Source organism: Triticum dicoccoides, chromosome 4A, assembly GCF_002162155.2.
Source record: "Triticum dicoccoides isolate Atlit2015 ecotype Zavitan chromosome 4A, WEW_v2.0, whole genome shotgun sequence".
In the NCBI taxonomy this organism is placed as follows: Eukaryota; Viridiplantae; Streptophyta; class Magnoliopsida; order Poales; family Poaceae; genus Triticum; species Triticum dicoccoides.
The window spans coordinates 35,404,046-35,420,253 of record NC_041386.1 but is presented as its reverse complement, the minus strand read 5'-3'; the positions used below and the strand labels follow the sequence as shown (position 1 = coordinate 35,420,253).

Below are 16,208 nucleotides of genomic sequence, written 5' to 3'. Positions count from 1 at the left end.
AGGCAGAGGAGAGAGGAGAAGGAGAGGAAGCAGAGGGAGGAGGAAGAAGCGGCGAGGAGAGAGCAGGAAGAGGAAGAAGAAAGGAGGAGGAGGGAGGAGGAAGAAGGTGGCGGAGGCCAAGGCGGAGGAGGAGGTGATGATCCAAGGGAGGAGGAAGAACGGCGGAGGAGGGAGGAGGAAGAAGGTGGCGGAGGCCAAGGCGGACGAGGAGACGATCCGAGGGAGGAAGAGGAGCGGAGGGGGAGGAGAGAGGAGGAGGAAGGAGGCCGTGGCGGGAGAGGAGGAGACGACCCGTGGGAAGAGGAGGAAGGCGACTGGGGAGGCTCCTCCAGGTACCGCGCGGCCACGACGAACCTGAAGAAACGCTACCACCGTGGTCGCAAGGGCGCCGTGTTCCAGAGCGCCTGAACAAGAACTGTTCCAATCACCTTGCACGCTCTATGCTCTACCCTTTCCCCGCGTACCGCTGTACGACTAATGGTGGCGATCCTAGTTGTGTGGCTCTGTTCAGTCTACTGTAGTCTGTGCTCGTAGTTTTGTTGGGTCCGTCGTTGCCACAATGCCACTGTGTCTTCGCTGTAGCCGGTGTATAGAAGAGCAGCTTGTGCATTATGCCTACGTATAAATAAATGAGCTGTTCATCGCAATGCACTGGATGCTGACCACTGGTGCATAATCTCCTTCCATCCCGGAAATCCGCTCATTTGCTCATAGAAGAAGAGTGAAATGAAAGTAAGTTGAAAAATTTTGCAACTTCTTTTACATCAAAGAGACGAACAAATTCTCTGTGTGCTGGAAAGTTGCAGAACATAAGACACCCGGGAGCTAGGGACGCAACATAAAATCAACAGTTACATCCGGGAAGCTCGGGATAGAAAATAAAATCAACAGTTTTGAACCTTTCTCAGGATACATACAGAATTTGTTCATCAACACGAGCAGATGAGCCTCCATCCCGTCATACATGAAAATCATAGCATGATTGTTCATGACAAGCAGGATGTCCCTTCTTAGCTCCTCTCTGTAATTCAGCTTGTCCTATCTCTGTAATTCATGTTGTACTATGTACCCGAGCTGAGTTTGAATGAAAGTTTGGCGCTCTGGGCGCCTTTTCTCGTTTTTGAAAAAAAAACGCCTGCGTGCTGACGTTGTTCCCACCTTTTGAAGTCAGAGTCTGGTATGTTTTTCTTACTAATACGGAGAGGGTTCCGAATGAAAAAGAAGGTTTTGGAGGAAGAACCTGTGGGCAACCTGTGGAAATTTAGTTTAGCGGCTCTTTTTAGAAAGCGTGAATGCAAATAAAAAACACCCCCTGAAAAAGACTCACGGCCAGGAGGTCTTCTTATTGTTACATTTTGAGGCACGATTTTCGCATTTGTAGACATGAAATCAGTCATAGACGGTTAATCGAGAATTCCAGGTACAATGACAAGGCTTTAAAATTACGATTAGATGATCATACTGCGCTAGCCTGGAATCTAGTACTCCAGCGATGCTCATACTATTACGGTGTCAAAAAACATCTTTTATATATTAAGTTGAAAGGAAGTATTTGTGTCGCATAGTGATGGGCGTGCAAACCATTAACACCCACTGGAAAAACACAGAGCATAACTCAGGCGGCATTTCCCACGCAAATTTCACATGAGATGATCGCATAGCAGAATCGGTTCCAAGTATCAGTCAACGGCAAAACATCTGTACAAAAATGTTAATCCAGCGACTTGACCCGAGTTAAACCACAGATACCATCGAAACAACTGGGTGAACAGACTCCCTCAGACAGGTATAGCGATCCCCTTGCTCGACATGCTGTCAAGGATGTCGTTCAGCGCTTGGCACAATCCAGCAATCTGCAGGTGTGGCAAAGTTGTTGCAATACATGATTAGAAACAGATGGATGCGTTTCCTGATAGTTGTTGTAAACGTAGCAGTTGCTTGTGGAGAAATTTTTGGTGTACGGTGCACGAAGGCAAGTGCAAGTATGCAACAGTTCTATCAAGGCTAGTTTCTCGCTTTAACTAAATTAAAAAAGAAGTTAAAACTAGAAGAAATGAAATACAAGGCTACACTAACCTGTTGGTCCCACTGCTGCAGCCCTTCGGTGTCATCCTCAAAGTGTATCACAGCTTCAACCTGTGGAACAATGTATGCACGAATTTCAGACTGATGACACAAAGATGTGGGGTTTCATGATCTTAGCAGATAGAGAATGCCAAGAAAGAGAGCTGGTAAAAATACCTGATCAATTGAACCCCGCATTCTATCTTCACAAATCATTCGACATGCTATCTTCTCAGCCTGCCAGTACAGAAGTCAATGGTAAGAAGGCTCAAAATCTAAATGGTACCCTAGACTAAGTTCAGAACTCTGCACCCTGTATATGTATAGCAGTAAAAACCAAAATAAGAACAAGGAGCTGACCCTGACAAATGTTACCATGTCTTAGTTTGTAAATTAATTATGCTCTGTTATTGCTTTACACAACACTACAAGTTCCCTTTTACAAGCCAGAAGCAATATGGCAGAATATTACAGAGTCTAAGTTGCTGGTAGAGTTCAGGGAAACGAAAGAACCAACACATGTACAAAGAATTTACCTTTCTAGGGTCAATGCCCAACAATGTTCCAAGCTCCTCAAAGCTGCAGAAATGAATTGATGGTCTGTTATTAGGTTGAATAAACCAATAATGAATGAACAACAATATCAATGAATACTGACCTGATATTGGTGTAAAGTTTACTGGCACTAAGGAGATTATGCTCAATCATTGCCCGCTCAAGCACAGTAGACTTGTCTGGCAGAAGGGCTTTCTGTTGAACAGTAGAGAAATTCCAGTCAGGAATACCATAAATGAGAACTTATCTTGAACAAGGTACAGAGAGAATGACTAAAAGTTTCCCTACTTGATGCGGCTTCAGCTCCTCTGCAAATGCATCAATTTCTGGTTTCCTCAAAATCCTTTCAAGAAAAACCTGAATATTTGGAAAAAGTGGAGACCCTATCAATGAAGAGAACTTATATTCCGAACATAATGCCAGGGAAGTATATCCATGTCAGATACCTTCTGCAGTATTGGATATATCTTGAGCTTCAAGCATCTTTCATCCTGGATGGGGCAAATTATTATAACATCATGTCATAAAGTCATAGTTTAGGAGTCATTATGATAAGATACACAGTAAAACAAAAATATCTGCACATTACTAAGGTAACCATTATGTTTGTTTCAAGCAGCATAGCAAAAATAAGGTGTATATAGGTTGCCTGCCATTGGACAGTTTTAAAACTGAATGGTGGAAGATATTCAAAAGTAGAAAAATAATTACCAAAAAAGGTTGAACATAATTGGTTCACAGGATCATGATATTAGTAAGTTGGTGCCAGATTGGAGAAAGACATAGAAGAGCATGTTTTTGGACCTTGGATGAGTTTAGCAAACAGTAGGTTTAACAACCCTGGGTTCCCACGAATCCAGGATGCAATTTAATGTATTTCACGTTATATTGATGAGTGGCAAACTAAAATTGCTACCAACCAAAGAGAAAATAGATACGAAATGAGGCATCACAAGAACACTACAACAGTAAGGTAAAGCCATAATCGGTGCAAAACCAAACGTGCAACCAGATCTGGTCAACAGCCAATTTTTGGAAGGGCAGCTCACGGCTCCCATCCAAAGAGCCACATAAATACAGAGCTTGTTTACCATCTCGCCCTTATTACATATGAACATTTTTTGGTACCCTGCAGGTGCAGGGATCGAAGCCTGGTGCATCTATACTTCTGGGGCGTTAATACAATAATCACCGAACTCCTAATCCTCCAACATCATATTTTCTTGTGCTTTGCATAGACAGTTCCAGCAACATGTACTCGGATTATGGAGGGAGAACTCCATCCATTCCAGTGAATAAGGTGCACGCACATTTCGAGAATCAAGTTTGACCATCAAGTTTAACCAACAAAATGTGGGTTATGTGCGGCAAAAGTTAAACCGTTGAATTTGTATTGGAAAAGGACCAATAGTATAATTGTAAAGTCACATAACTTATATATTATTGGTCAAATTAATAGTCAATGTTAAATCTCAACGAAACTACTCTGAACATGACAATGCACGTACGAATTTTGTGCGATGCCTACTTTGAACGGTTCTGATTTGCAAAATGATGAGATCTAACGGATGAAATCGGAAATCTCAAAATGCGTGTGCTTGGAATGGAGGTGGTAACAACTTAAACCAGTGGGACGAAAACTCTAAATAAATGACGTGACTTGCGTTGATTGGTTTCCAATTGGCAAAACTGGATCAAGAGAGAACCAAGACGATCATGATGGTTAGAAGTTACTGCAGCAATTAATGATAATAGGGTAAATAAAAGAAGGTGTGATATCACAGGACATTGAGATAAGCTAAAAGCCAATACCTTGTACAATGTAGCAAGAACACGGGACCGTTGTGGGCCAGCACCAGCCAATATTGTGCATGTTACAGCAGCACTAAGAGCTTGCTCCAGAGCATTTTCATCAATCTCTCTGAGAAAATACAGAAACAATGTTCCATCAAGATTTTTGAGAATAATACATGGAAGCAATATCAGTTCCAAACACGACTTGTCAATACCCACCACTGCAGTATCTAAACATGAGTATCAAGTAGGGTAATTTTTTTGATACAATGAGCAAAATATTGAAATATTTGCAAGGGTGTAAAATAGAAAGTAGGCACCACTACATCGGCAAGGCAACAAAGGACCATACAAGACAGAACATTAAAAGGGAGTAAGCCTTACTCATCCCCAATTTGGCGTTGCTCAATCTGAGAGATGCCATAGTATCGAAGTGCAGCTTCCAAGAATTTACGCTTTAGATCTAAAATTCTCGCATAGCAGACCTATAGAGATATAAGAAAGGAACTAAATCTTTGTCCATAGTTGTAGACAGATAGATTGGTAAACTGTTTCTGAACCAACAAACCTTGTATTGCAAGTTCAGAACTTCCTGGTTGCTGTTTGTGACCAAAAAAGAGGCTTTGTTGATAAAAGCTTCAGCATTCACTGCATCATCATCCTACAAAATGAAGAACTACATTAGTCCAGCTGACAATGCAATGAACCAATGACGACAAAGGCTAAACAGCACTAACCTCCAAATAGAGTCGCGCAATCTGGACGCACTTGGATAATTTGTTGGTGTCATCAAGCATCCTGGTTTTTTAGCAGATAGTCAGGTTTCCCAGACTTAGAAAATCCATTGACATGTAAAGAGAGACAAAAGCTTGTTTCTACCTGATTCCTGAGTCCAAGTCAATGCCACTAAGCATTTGTGCTGCACTCGACCATTGTTGTTCAGATTCATACAGTTCTGCAAGCTTCTCTCTAATCACTACTACCTGGATCGATAGCCAGAAAAATTATAGATTAAGATTGTTGCAACACTTTTTTACATAATAACAACAGGGTCAATCACAAAGTCACCGATGGAGATCTAATGAGCGGATACAAAGCCGACAGAAACAGATATTAAGTTGGTTATTTGTGGTAGAAGAAACAAATCTAGAGATTCAGATTCTCCATGAGATTTACATGAAGACGCTGGAACAGCAGTAAATATCACATAAAATGTAATGGATAATTTCTTTCACAAGATGACAAGCATGATGCAGGCATTCATTCTTTGTACTCCCTGTACTAAATCAGCGACAATTAATATGGATCGGAGGGACACTTTTTTCTGCACAGGTATATATTAACCAGCTTCAATCTACATAATCTTTCAAGACTAGGTATTTTGCAAAATGGGCACACTTAATCCATTTTGGTTCTACTTTGATGGTAGCTACTACCTAGAAATATGAATATCTAAGACCTTTGACATAATTGCAATAAATAGAAATAATACAACTCCTTAACTGCTAATTTTAGTGACTGTTTTCAGCAGCTTAACAAAGTTTGAACCCATGAGACATTATAAATTGCAACTTCAACAAGAACTCCCAAACAGTAACACTAAAGAAGTAACCCATAGATATTTAGTTTCTAAAATGCGATGCATAAGAGGGACATGATGCACAAAGCTATATCTAGATATTTAGGTTTCTGCAATGCAACCCATATGAACATGGAATGAGTGGCAACAGTAATTCCAAATATTGCATTATTTTCTCTAATCGCAGACAAGATCATGAGGTATTATAAAACTATAATCCTTGAGTTATAATTTTCCTGTTCATAACTAGTCCCGAACTATCACACAGATAATCAAAATAAGTTAACCATGTGGGGTAATAAGCTTAAGGAATTGGCTCAAATGGCTGATATGTGGCTTATAATGACTGGGCTCCAAATCGACAGGTCTTCTTAATGGATTACAGACTAACACGGCATGTAATAGCTGTGTGGTTGACTGCCTGACTGGCATAAATCAACTATAGCTCTATTTCCCCTGGAAAGTATGCCACACGAAAATTTAAATTGTAGAGAGCATCAACAAAAAATGCATAACATTATCCTCAATACTTGCCCTTGCATACACAATCTAAGCTGAGACTGCGTAAATGAGATAACATGATGAATTCATTTTCATGCACTGTGTATTCCCTTGAAGAAAAATCAGCCAGAGCCCAAATTGGCCACTCCAAAGCAAATCTCACAAGAACAGAAAATCTCATTACAGCAGTAGCTCCATGCGTACTACTAGTAGCTAGTGGGCAAGTTAAAAATATTCAGTGGCAGGTGTGACCAACTGTCAAAACAAAAGTGCTGTGATAGCAATTTTCCAAAATTATACCATGGCATTGCATATTAGCTTTACAGGCTGTGCAGTACAACATACTACAACTAGTACAGAGCAATCTGGTACTTCAAATTGGCCGGCTGGGAACCGAAGGGTGCCTACCTGCTCCTCGAAGGAGACCACACGAGGCTGGATCTGCGTGAGCGCGTAGTGGGCGACCTCCTTCTGAGAGTCTGGCTCCAGCTTCCCCAGCTCCTGCGCGAACGTCTGCAGCAGCTGCCGCGACACCACGAGCGGCACCTCATCCGAAACCACTGCGTTCGCAACAATCCCGGCCATTACGCCCAAAACGAAAAATCAGATACCCAGAAATCTACGGCTAGGGTTTGAGTGAAGCGCGTTACTGTGGTTGAGGAAGCGCTTGGCCTGGGGGATGTCCGGCGGGGAAGACGAGATGACGGAGGCGAGGATGTGGCGGTACTGCTCGATCTTCTGGCGCTGGTCGGCGATCGCCGCGGCGCTTGCGAGGGCGCTGTCCATGGCTACCTCCGCCCTCGGCTAACGCGGACAGCAGCAGGGGTTGGGGGTCGTCGCCGGCGTCGGAGATGGAGCGGCCTAGGGTTTTGGCGTTTGATCTGCGGAGAAGATGAGGGGAAAAGCTATAACTGGGTTTTGCAGATGAACTGGGTCGGATATATTCTGCTGGGGAGTAGGACGATGGGCCGCCTTGTACTTTTAGTGTGGGACGCCTTGTTATTTGGGCCTAAAGTTTTAGTTTCGTCTTGCGACTCTATGGGCCAACTCAGCCTTCAGTTTTATTTTTATTTTATTTTCTTTGACGCGTCCTTCAGTTTTATCTTGTAACACATGCAATGAAACCAGGGCAAGTGAATCAACCTGTGGTTGAGTTGGTTAGGTGGACAGTGGTATCCCCAACCCACCAAGGTTCAAATCCTGGTGCTCGCATTATTCCTGGATTTATTTCAGGATTTCTTGGATTTATTTCAATATGCCGGCTCAGTCTCTCGGAGGTGCTCATAGGGGTAGGATGTGCGTGTGTGCGTTCATAGGGATGAGTGTATACGCGTGTATATGAGCGCTTGTGTTTGTACTGATACTCAAAAAAAAAGAAACCAGGGCAACTCTATGTCTTTCGCCTTGGGTGGGCAAGGCACGTTCTTATTTGGCGCTTGCTTATGCGCTGATTTCTTTTCTTTTTTGTGAGTGAAATATTTGTATTACTCAATCACATAGTCCTCGCAATCAACGAGGGCTAGAACCAAAGGAACATCCGGGCCAGACGATAACAAGTCATAGTTATGCCCTCAACTCTAGCAAATTTAACTAAACTATCACTAACATTATTTTGTGTGCGGTAAATATGAGTAATACAACATTCACGTAAGCCCATAAGATGCCTAATCTCCTTGATGATAGAAGCGTGGCCTGATCTGTCTTGTTCCCGCGCTTAGATAAACTTCACTGCAGCTATAGAATCCATCTCCACCATGATTGACAATTCACTTCTCTGAATGGCAAGAGAGAGACCCTCCATGCAAGCACATAAATCAGCCTCAAGTGTATCAAGGCAAGAAAGGAGAGCCCTGCGAGTGAAGAAAATGATACTGCCCTTTTCATCTCTAAGGACTATACCTGCACCGGCATGACCATCATCAGCAAAGGCACCATCGGTGTTGAGTTTAACCCAACCACCCTTTCGAGGACACCACCTGAGTTGTACCCTTGTTCCCATTATCACAGGCCGCTTCTTCACTATTTTCTCACAAGTGATGATAGACTTACCCTTGTTAGGATCTGCAGATAGCTCTGTTTTGAGGCCAATCAAGGAATCAAGATAGCTACAAGATAGGTTCTGGATACTTCCATCGGTGGAGGAGTCTTATGATGCACAACTTCGTTCTGTACATGCCATATTCACCAAAGCATCATTAGTAACATAGACCGCTCAATGTCAGGCAAAGGCTCAAGCACTTGGAATAGCCATTCCCTCCCAGAATTCTAAATTGAAGACAATGGCGGCAGCATCTAAACCTCGGCCATAACAGTCAAAATTCTTGAGCAAGATTATACCGAACGAAAGGGTGGTAATTGTCCTCCAGTTCAGACGAACACACCAGACATAGATCATCATCTTCGAGACCTGTCATGTGTTTCCTTTGCCAGGTAGGCAAGGTATTCATCGCAAGTCTCCATGCAAAGTTGCGGACAATAGGTGGCACCTCGCATAACCAAATATATTTCCAACAATCACGCTGACCATCTGCTCTCGAACTAGAATCAGAAGCAGTATCTCTGTGCGCCTCATCTAAGGCCAACTAATATGCACTTTTGACGGGAAACACTCCGTACTTTGGACCCCAAGCCAGTGTGCCGGACTCCAATCTAGGTGAAGCATGAATTTTTGAAATTTCTAAGACATTCACCTGCATAAAGATGTTCTGAAGTAAGCCAAAAATCCAGGAACCATTAGCATTTAAGAGTTCAGCAACAAATTTGATTCTGCACGTTCCTTGGGGAGAGATAGGTTTGTATGAAAAAGGTCTCGAAATCCAATTGTTCCGCCACACACGAATGCTCCTGCCGTCCCCCGCCCTCCATACCAAACCCTTTTTCAGAAGTTCTAATCCATTGCTTACCATGTTCCATGAAGAAGACACATTTTCGGTGAAGATCGTGCCCTCAATTTTTCCACTTGGATAAAAACAAGCACTGAGAACATGTGCACATAAACTTTCGAGTTTAACAATTAGCCTCCATGCTCGACGAGCTAAATGGGCTTGGTTAAAGAGCGGGAAGTCTCTAAACCCAACACTGCCTCTTTCTTTTGGTTGTAGAAGATCATCCAACCCATGCCAGTGAACTTTCCTCTACCCATTGGTAGAACCCCAATAAAAACTTCGCACCATCCTAGTAAGTTCATCACACACCGAAAAAGGGAAGCTTAAACACACCCATGATGTAGGTGGGTAATGCATGCGCGACTAATTTGATGAGCGTCTCTCGACCCGGTTATGCCAGGTGGCCATCACCCCAATGTATTAGTTGTTTAGTCAAACTCGCCAGGATATTATGAAGAGCGGCCGTTTGACATATGGTCTTCTGGTGTTGGGAGTCCTAAATACTTCTCATATGGGCTGGTTAAAGGCGCAATGGCTATGTCTCGTCCGTACCGATTCCAGTAGGAATCACCTGTGGGCAGCCAACACTGTAGCACGACACGAGTTTGTTCTTCTGATATTTTGATTTATTTTTTTACTATTTGTAGCCCATTTTTTCCTAGGTTTTCAATAGGTTTTCTCTGGCTTGTTTGGGTTTTGGGTTTTCCTTTTTCCTTTTATTTTTTCTTCCGTTCTTTTTGGTTTTCTCTTCGGTTTGCTTCCCTTGTACTTTCTTTTGTTTCTTTTTTCAACACTTTTCTTTGTAACTTTCTTTATTTTTTTGTTCTATTCTTCGGTTTTAACCGAATTTCACTATTTTTCTTCAGTTTTTTTCTTTCAACACATGTCTACATTTTTCGTATGAATTGTACATTTTTTGTGTACATTAGAAATATTTTTTAACACGCGTTTAACATTTTCAAATACATTGTTCCCTTTTTTTAAATATATTTTCTGATGTCCATATTTTGTTTCATACACGTTGCACATCTAAAACATGTTTTTTATTATTTTTTCACATTTTCAAATACATGTACATTTTTACGTGAACATGTTTTGAATTGTGTTGCGAATATATGTTAAAGATTTTCAATACTTGTTGGAAACATTTTTCTAATGATAATTTCCTTTATAAAGTATACAAACCTCTTTGGCGCACGCATGCGGCGCCTAGCGGGCCAGCCCAACAACATGCTAAAAAGGAAAGACACGCAGAAAAAAATGTTAGCAGAAATTACTGCAATCGCTCAAAAAAAAGCAGAAATTACTGCAAGAAGGAGGAATCGAGCTCAGAACGGCATAGTCAACGTACTACCACCGAGAAAGATTTCTTCTTATTATAAGACGTGATTTGATCTGTATATGTTTGGTAAAAGAACAATCTTCTCCTTTAGTTACATCATAAATGGAAAGTGTTAAATTAAAACATGAAAACATGACTCAATTGGTCTTAGTTAGTCTTCAGGGCGGAGTGGAAGAATGTTAGCCGCTAGTAAATAATAGTATTTGACCCTTTTAGTACTGCAGATAACATTTATTATATACTGAGTATAAGTTATCCGAAAAAACATAAAATAATTCTAAAAATATATAGAAAACCCCATGAACTTGAAAAATATAAAAAAAACACAAACTTGAAAATGTTTAAAATTTTGAAAAGCAATTCATGAATTAGAAAAAAGTTAATCAAATCTGAATAAAAGTTCATTGATTTTAAAAAATTGTTCATCGAATCTGGAAAAAATATTCACAAATTTTAAAAAAAGTTCATCAAATTTGGAGAAGGTTCATTAAACTTTTAAAAACATTCATCGATTTTAGAAAAAAAAGTTCACAAATTAGTAAAGAAAATCATTGATCTTTAAAAATGGTTCATCGACTTTTAAAAAAGTTCATCAATTTTGATAAAATGTTCAACTATTTTCAAAAAAGTTCATCAATTTTGAAAAAAGGTACATAAATTTTGAAAAAGTTTATCAATTTTAAGAAAAGTTCAGTAATTTTTGAAAATTTCATAATTTTTAAAAAAAGTTCATTGAATTTGTAAACGGTTTTGACAAAAAATCGCAAATTTTAAAAAGAAAATAAAATGAAGAAAGAAAGAGAAAGAGAAAGAGAAAATGAAAAGACGAGAAAAAAAAGTCGGCCAAAACGAAGACAACAAAAACAGTGAAACCACAATATTTTTGTGTTTTATTGAAGAAGAAAAAAGAAGTATAAACATCACAGCAGCCATGGTATCTCGATGGTTGCCATTGTTCAATCTATGCATGGTGTCGGCCCATGGCGGGGGGTGGGGTGTGTGTCGGTTGGCGAGTTCGCTTATAGTGGGCGCTTAAGGCGCCGTCTAGGAAACGCCTATGGGCCGCACACCCACATCCATCGTAAAGTAATTGGGCCAGCCCATATAGGGCTTTGAAACTTTATGGGTTTTGTTCAACTCGTGGCCAGTTTTGGGAAGTTTCTGACCGGTTCTACAAAGCTTTTACAAGCTTTTGACCGGTTAATGTAAAAGAAAATTTGACTGTTTCTTCCTTTGTTTGTTTTTTCTCTTATTTATGTTTTTCTTTTTCTTTTATGTTTATTTATTTTCCTTTCCTAGTTGAACTGTAAGAATTTTTTCCTCGAACCAAAGATAAAACAGACGATATCTCTGTCGATATCTACGTGTACGGAACAATGATCTGACAGGTTTTCGTTGTCGAGAGCTCAGTTGTGTCGGAGTAGAAGAAACGGAGGAGCAACCTCATGGCATGGAGATGTAATTGCGGGAGAAAGAGGAAGACACGGGGAGGGGGAGAGGGGCAACCAAGGCTAGTGCTTGGTCTGTTTGGAGGCTGCTCATCACCTCTTTTTATATAGGCCACGGGAGGATGCCGACTTGGAGAGGGCAGCCCCCAAGCGGTTTGCCCCTCCTCCTCTCCCTAGCCGCTCCACAGGCTTGTGTCCCAAGCAAAAGGGAGGCACCCCACTAATGGGCCATGTGGCCCATCTAGGGCTGTCCACTAGGCCCTTGCCAAGTGGTAACCCCATGACACCCTATGAAATTATTTGGGAGGGTTTCAACACTTCTAAAACCTACTGGATCCACCAGAGGTTTTCTAGGGTTGCCCGAAACATTTATGGTTATCCAGGTTTTTTCGATTTTCTCCAAATACTTTTATGGTGCAATTTCACATAAGCTCATACACTTATAATACTCATCAGAACGATAACCCTACGCGTGTGACGCCACAGGCTTGGTAAAGTGTAGACATGACCAGGAACTCCTTTTGATCAATGATCAATAGTGGAATCATGGACATCCATATTGACCCCTACACATGCATGAATAATTGCCGAGTGAATTTGTTGTTCCCGTGTACTATTCCTTTTGCTTCATGATACTTTACAAACCCGAGGTGATACTTATTGATATCCATGTGAAGCAACACTTCATCACTATACCAAGTTATCCTCGTTACTGGTTTTGTTCCATTTTCTTGTTCCCGTATTTCGGCATGCCCGTGAACATGTCATGTAGTGTTTGGCCCAACAATGATGGATGTCGTAACACTGAGAGGGCCCTAAGAATATTTCTCCGTCGTCCCCGATTTTGACCTATCAATCTCTTGTCATACATTTCTGATTTACCCTAAAGTTGTCGTTATGATTATCTTGTTACGGGTAACGTTTGATGAACCCCAAAGCACATCTTCCGGTATGAAGGTACTCAATACCCTCACAGTCTAAGAAAGTATGCATACGTTAACATTTGTGTGATTATACTAATAACTCGTGATGATATGATCTCGTAGTATATCAATCGATTGGGTCTGTTCAACACAATTGGTCTTCTAACAATGTGCTCCCATTGTTTTCAACATCCTCGTCACTTTAACCATGTCCATGATAAGGAAAACATGATCAACACAATTGTTATTCTACCAATGTACTCCCATTGTTTTCAGCATCCTTGTTACTTTAAACATGTCCATGATATGGAAAACATGACCATCAAGAAACACATGAGCTAGTCTTACCAGCAAGACTAAGAATTAATTATTTCACACATGCACATGAGTTTTCCTCCGATTCTCGTTTATATTGCGGACTCGAGAAGAATTGTGGTTATTAATAAACATCAAATAAAAATTTGGAAATAAAGAATAACATTTATTATTGCCTCTAGGGCATATTTTCAACAATTCACGCGTTTAAGAAAATGTAGGTCACATTTTTCTAAAATATACATTGTAAAAAATGTTTCAGAAATATGTTTTGTACCATTGAAAAAAATGTAAATTACATTTAAAACATGTCCAGACATTTCAAAAATATGTTGGTGACATTTCCTATAAATTAAAAAAATGAAAAAAATGTTTCCACATTTAAAAAATATTTTGTATCATTAAAAAATAATAGCGTGTATTTGAAAAATATTATAGACATATTTGGAAAACATCAAAACCTATATTTTTAAAAGATAATCATGTATCTATAAAATGTTGAACATATATACAAATATGTTAGATGTATACAGAAAATATTCATTGTGTATGGAAAAAGTAAACATCAAAACATTTATTATAAAAATAATTAATCATGTATCAGAAATATTAAATGTCTATAAAATATATTCCTATGCATACGAAAATGTCCAATGTGTATGAAAAAATATACATGTGTTAAAAAAATCAAAGAAACTGGTGAAAATCAAAGAAAGAAAAAAAGGAGAAGACAGAAAACCCAAAGAAACCCGCCGAAACCAAGGAAATCTTGAAGAATACTGATGCAAAACTGTAAAAATCAATATAAAAACCACATAAAAAACATGCGCACAACTAAAGTATTAGACTACCCACAGAGGGGAGTAATTTCGACTAGTAATATGCATATATTACTAGTCTATTTTACTACTTCTATAGTGAAGAGTAACATGTGTGTGGTATCATGCAACACTTCATTTATTACTAGGTTATAGAGTCATCTTGTCTTGATATATGTGATGTAATAGCTATGTAACTACATGCCTTTCTTTCCTCATTAATTACTTGCCACGTCATTTATTTTGACTAAATATGTATGATGTTACTACTTATGTTACTTTCACTGTGGATAGTCGACCAGACCGGGAGCGCTCAACTTTAGGCGAGACCAATTAGAACTCGCGGCAGGCGAGAAATTTGCTTTGCACCAACCGGTAGCGAGACGGAAGCCGAGCTCGCCTACATAGAGCCGATGGTGGGGGCAGCCGAGTAGCCATGTTGTTTCGTCTCGCTGGCGTCACACATGTGTATGTCTTTTCATTTTTACTTTTATTTATATCCCGAGTAATAATAAAAATGCATATCTTGTGAAATTTATAATTAATAAGTTTTAAGAATGTCAATTGCACATTAAAAAATGTTCATACAAGATAAAATAATGTTCACTCAATTTTTAGAAAATGTTTGTAATATTAAAAAAAGCATGTGGCATTTTAAAAATATTCACACTTTGAAAACAAATGTAGGTGACATATACGATGCAAACAAAGTTTTTTAGATTAAAAAAAGATTTGTATCATTCAAAAAGATGTATTTTACATTTAAAATTTATTCACACTTTTTAAAAATATGTTTGTGAGATTTTAAAGAAATGTTAAAAAAATGTGCACCCAGTTTAGAAAAAATATTTCATATTGGAAAAATGTTTCAACATGAAAATGTTTAACATGTATTAAAAAAATATTCAAAACACGTATTTGAAGAATGTTAAGCATATATTTGAGACATGCTAAACGTGTATAAAAATTGTTGCTGATGTATACGAAAAGTGTATAATGTGTATGAAAAAAATTAGACATGTGTTAAAAAACTGAAGAAAAACGGTGAAAACTAAAGAAAGAACTAAACAAAACCAATGAAACAGTAAAAAGAAAGAGGAAAGGGGGAAAACCTCAAGGTCATCCTATGGACCCCGCACCATTCTTATTCCTATTTCCTTCAACCTCGGTCAATGTTTTTTTTTACAATTGTGTTTTTTTACAATTACTTGTTTTTTTAATTTCCCATTGCAATCAATTCTTCTGTACACACTTGCATTTAATCCTTGTAATAGTAAGACTAGGGAGGCGGACAACCTCGCTAGTTTTGTTCTGGGCCAATGCAGTTTTGCAATTTGTGTGTGCAAATACTTATCATTGGTTATGTCGTACACTCCTATTGGTTCGATAAATTTTATGGTCATCCACTTGAGGATAATTGCTGCTACAAACCCTTCAATTGGGGGCTCAACACCTTCCTAGTTCAGAGGAAGCATCACGTAGAAAAACAAGCTTAACGTTGTTGTCGGATATGAAGATCCCCGAACTCATCTTTGTAATCACCTAGGACCACATCATCACTTGCGCACCCGAGCGAAGAACCGCCATGTCATGACGGAGTAAGCCGACATGACCGCTCGTGTACCTACAGATGGGATCATGGCACTAGCATCTCACTACATAGACTACCAACACATCAAGAAAATTCACCGCTGGTACACATCCATGCCCTTTGCCTCAAGTCGTCCTCCATAGATCTTACTCTGGAGCGCTATCATTGAGCATCGAATCAAGCCCAATCACGCAGCCGCAACGCCGTCAGATCAAGGCCACAAGCCCCCGAAGCAGCTCGCCATTGGTAGCAGCCGCAATGGCCAGCCATTTGAGGCCAGACCAGTCACACGCGCCGCCACGGCCCAACTGTCGCCACCACCCCGGACGCCGTCGACCAGACCCGCCACCACCATGCACTAACATGGTATTTCCCCAAAGAGGAATGGATGAT

At 40.0% G+C, this 16,208-nt stretch overlaps 2 protein-coding genes across 2 annotated transcripts in view; one reads left to right on the top strand and one right to left on the bottom strand.

The window, feature by feature from the left end:
* LOC119283387 (vicilin-like seed storage protein At2g18540) overlaps positions 1-647 on the top strand; it is a 3,336-nt gene extending 2,689 nt beyond the window's left edge. Inside the window, exon 6 of the mRNA XM_037562952.1 lies at positions 3-647. Within this exon, the coding sequence (XP_037418849.1) occupies positions 3-408 (406 nt within the window). The 3' untranslated portion in view covers positions 409-647. The remainder of the gene's footprint in view (positions 1-2) is intronic.
* Positions 648-1,510: 863 nt separating this feature from the next.
* On the bottom strand, positions 1,511-7,279 carry LOC119284785 (COP9 signalosome complex subunit 4-like). Its single transcript, XM_037563946.1, has 14 exons — positions 7,144-7,279; positions 6,902-7,053; positions 5,293-5,396; positions 5,151-5,211; positions 4,982-5,074; positions 4,798-4,898; positions 4,432-4,540; positions 3,066-3,110; positions 2,908-2,976; positions 2,723-2,814; positions 2,601-2,643; positions 2,242-2,301; positions 2,077-2,136; positions 1,511-1,853 (listed from the first exon to the last, which is right to left on the bottom strand). Exons 1-14 carry the CDS (start codon positions 7,277-7,279, stop codon positions 1,779-1,781), a joined length of 1,200 nt encoding a protein of 399 aa, XP_037419843.1. The 3' UTR covers positions 1,511-1,778.
* Positions 7,280-16,208: the final 8,929 nt, after the last annotated feature.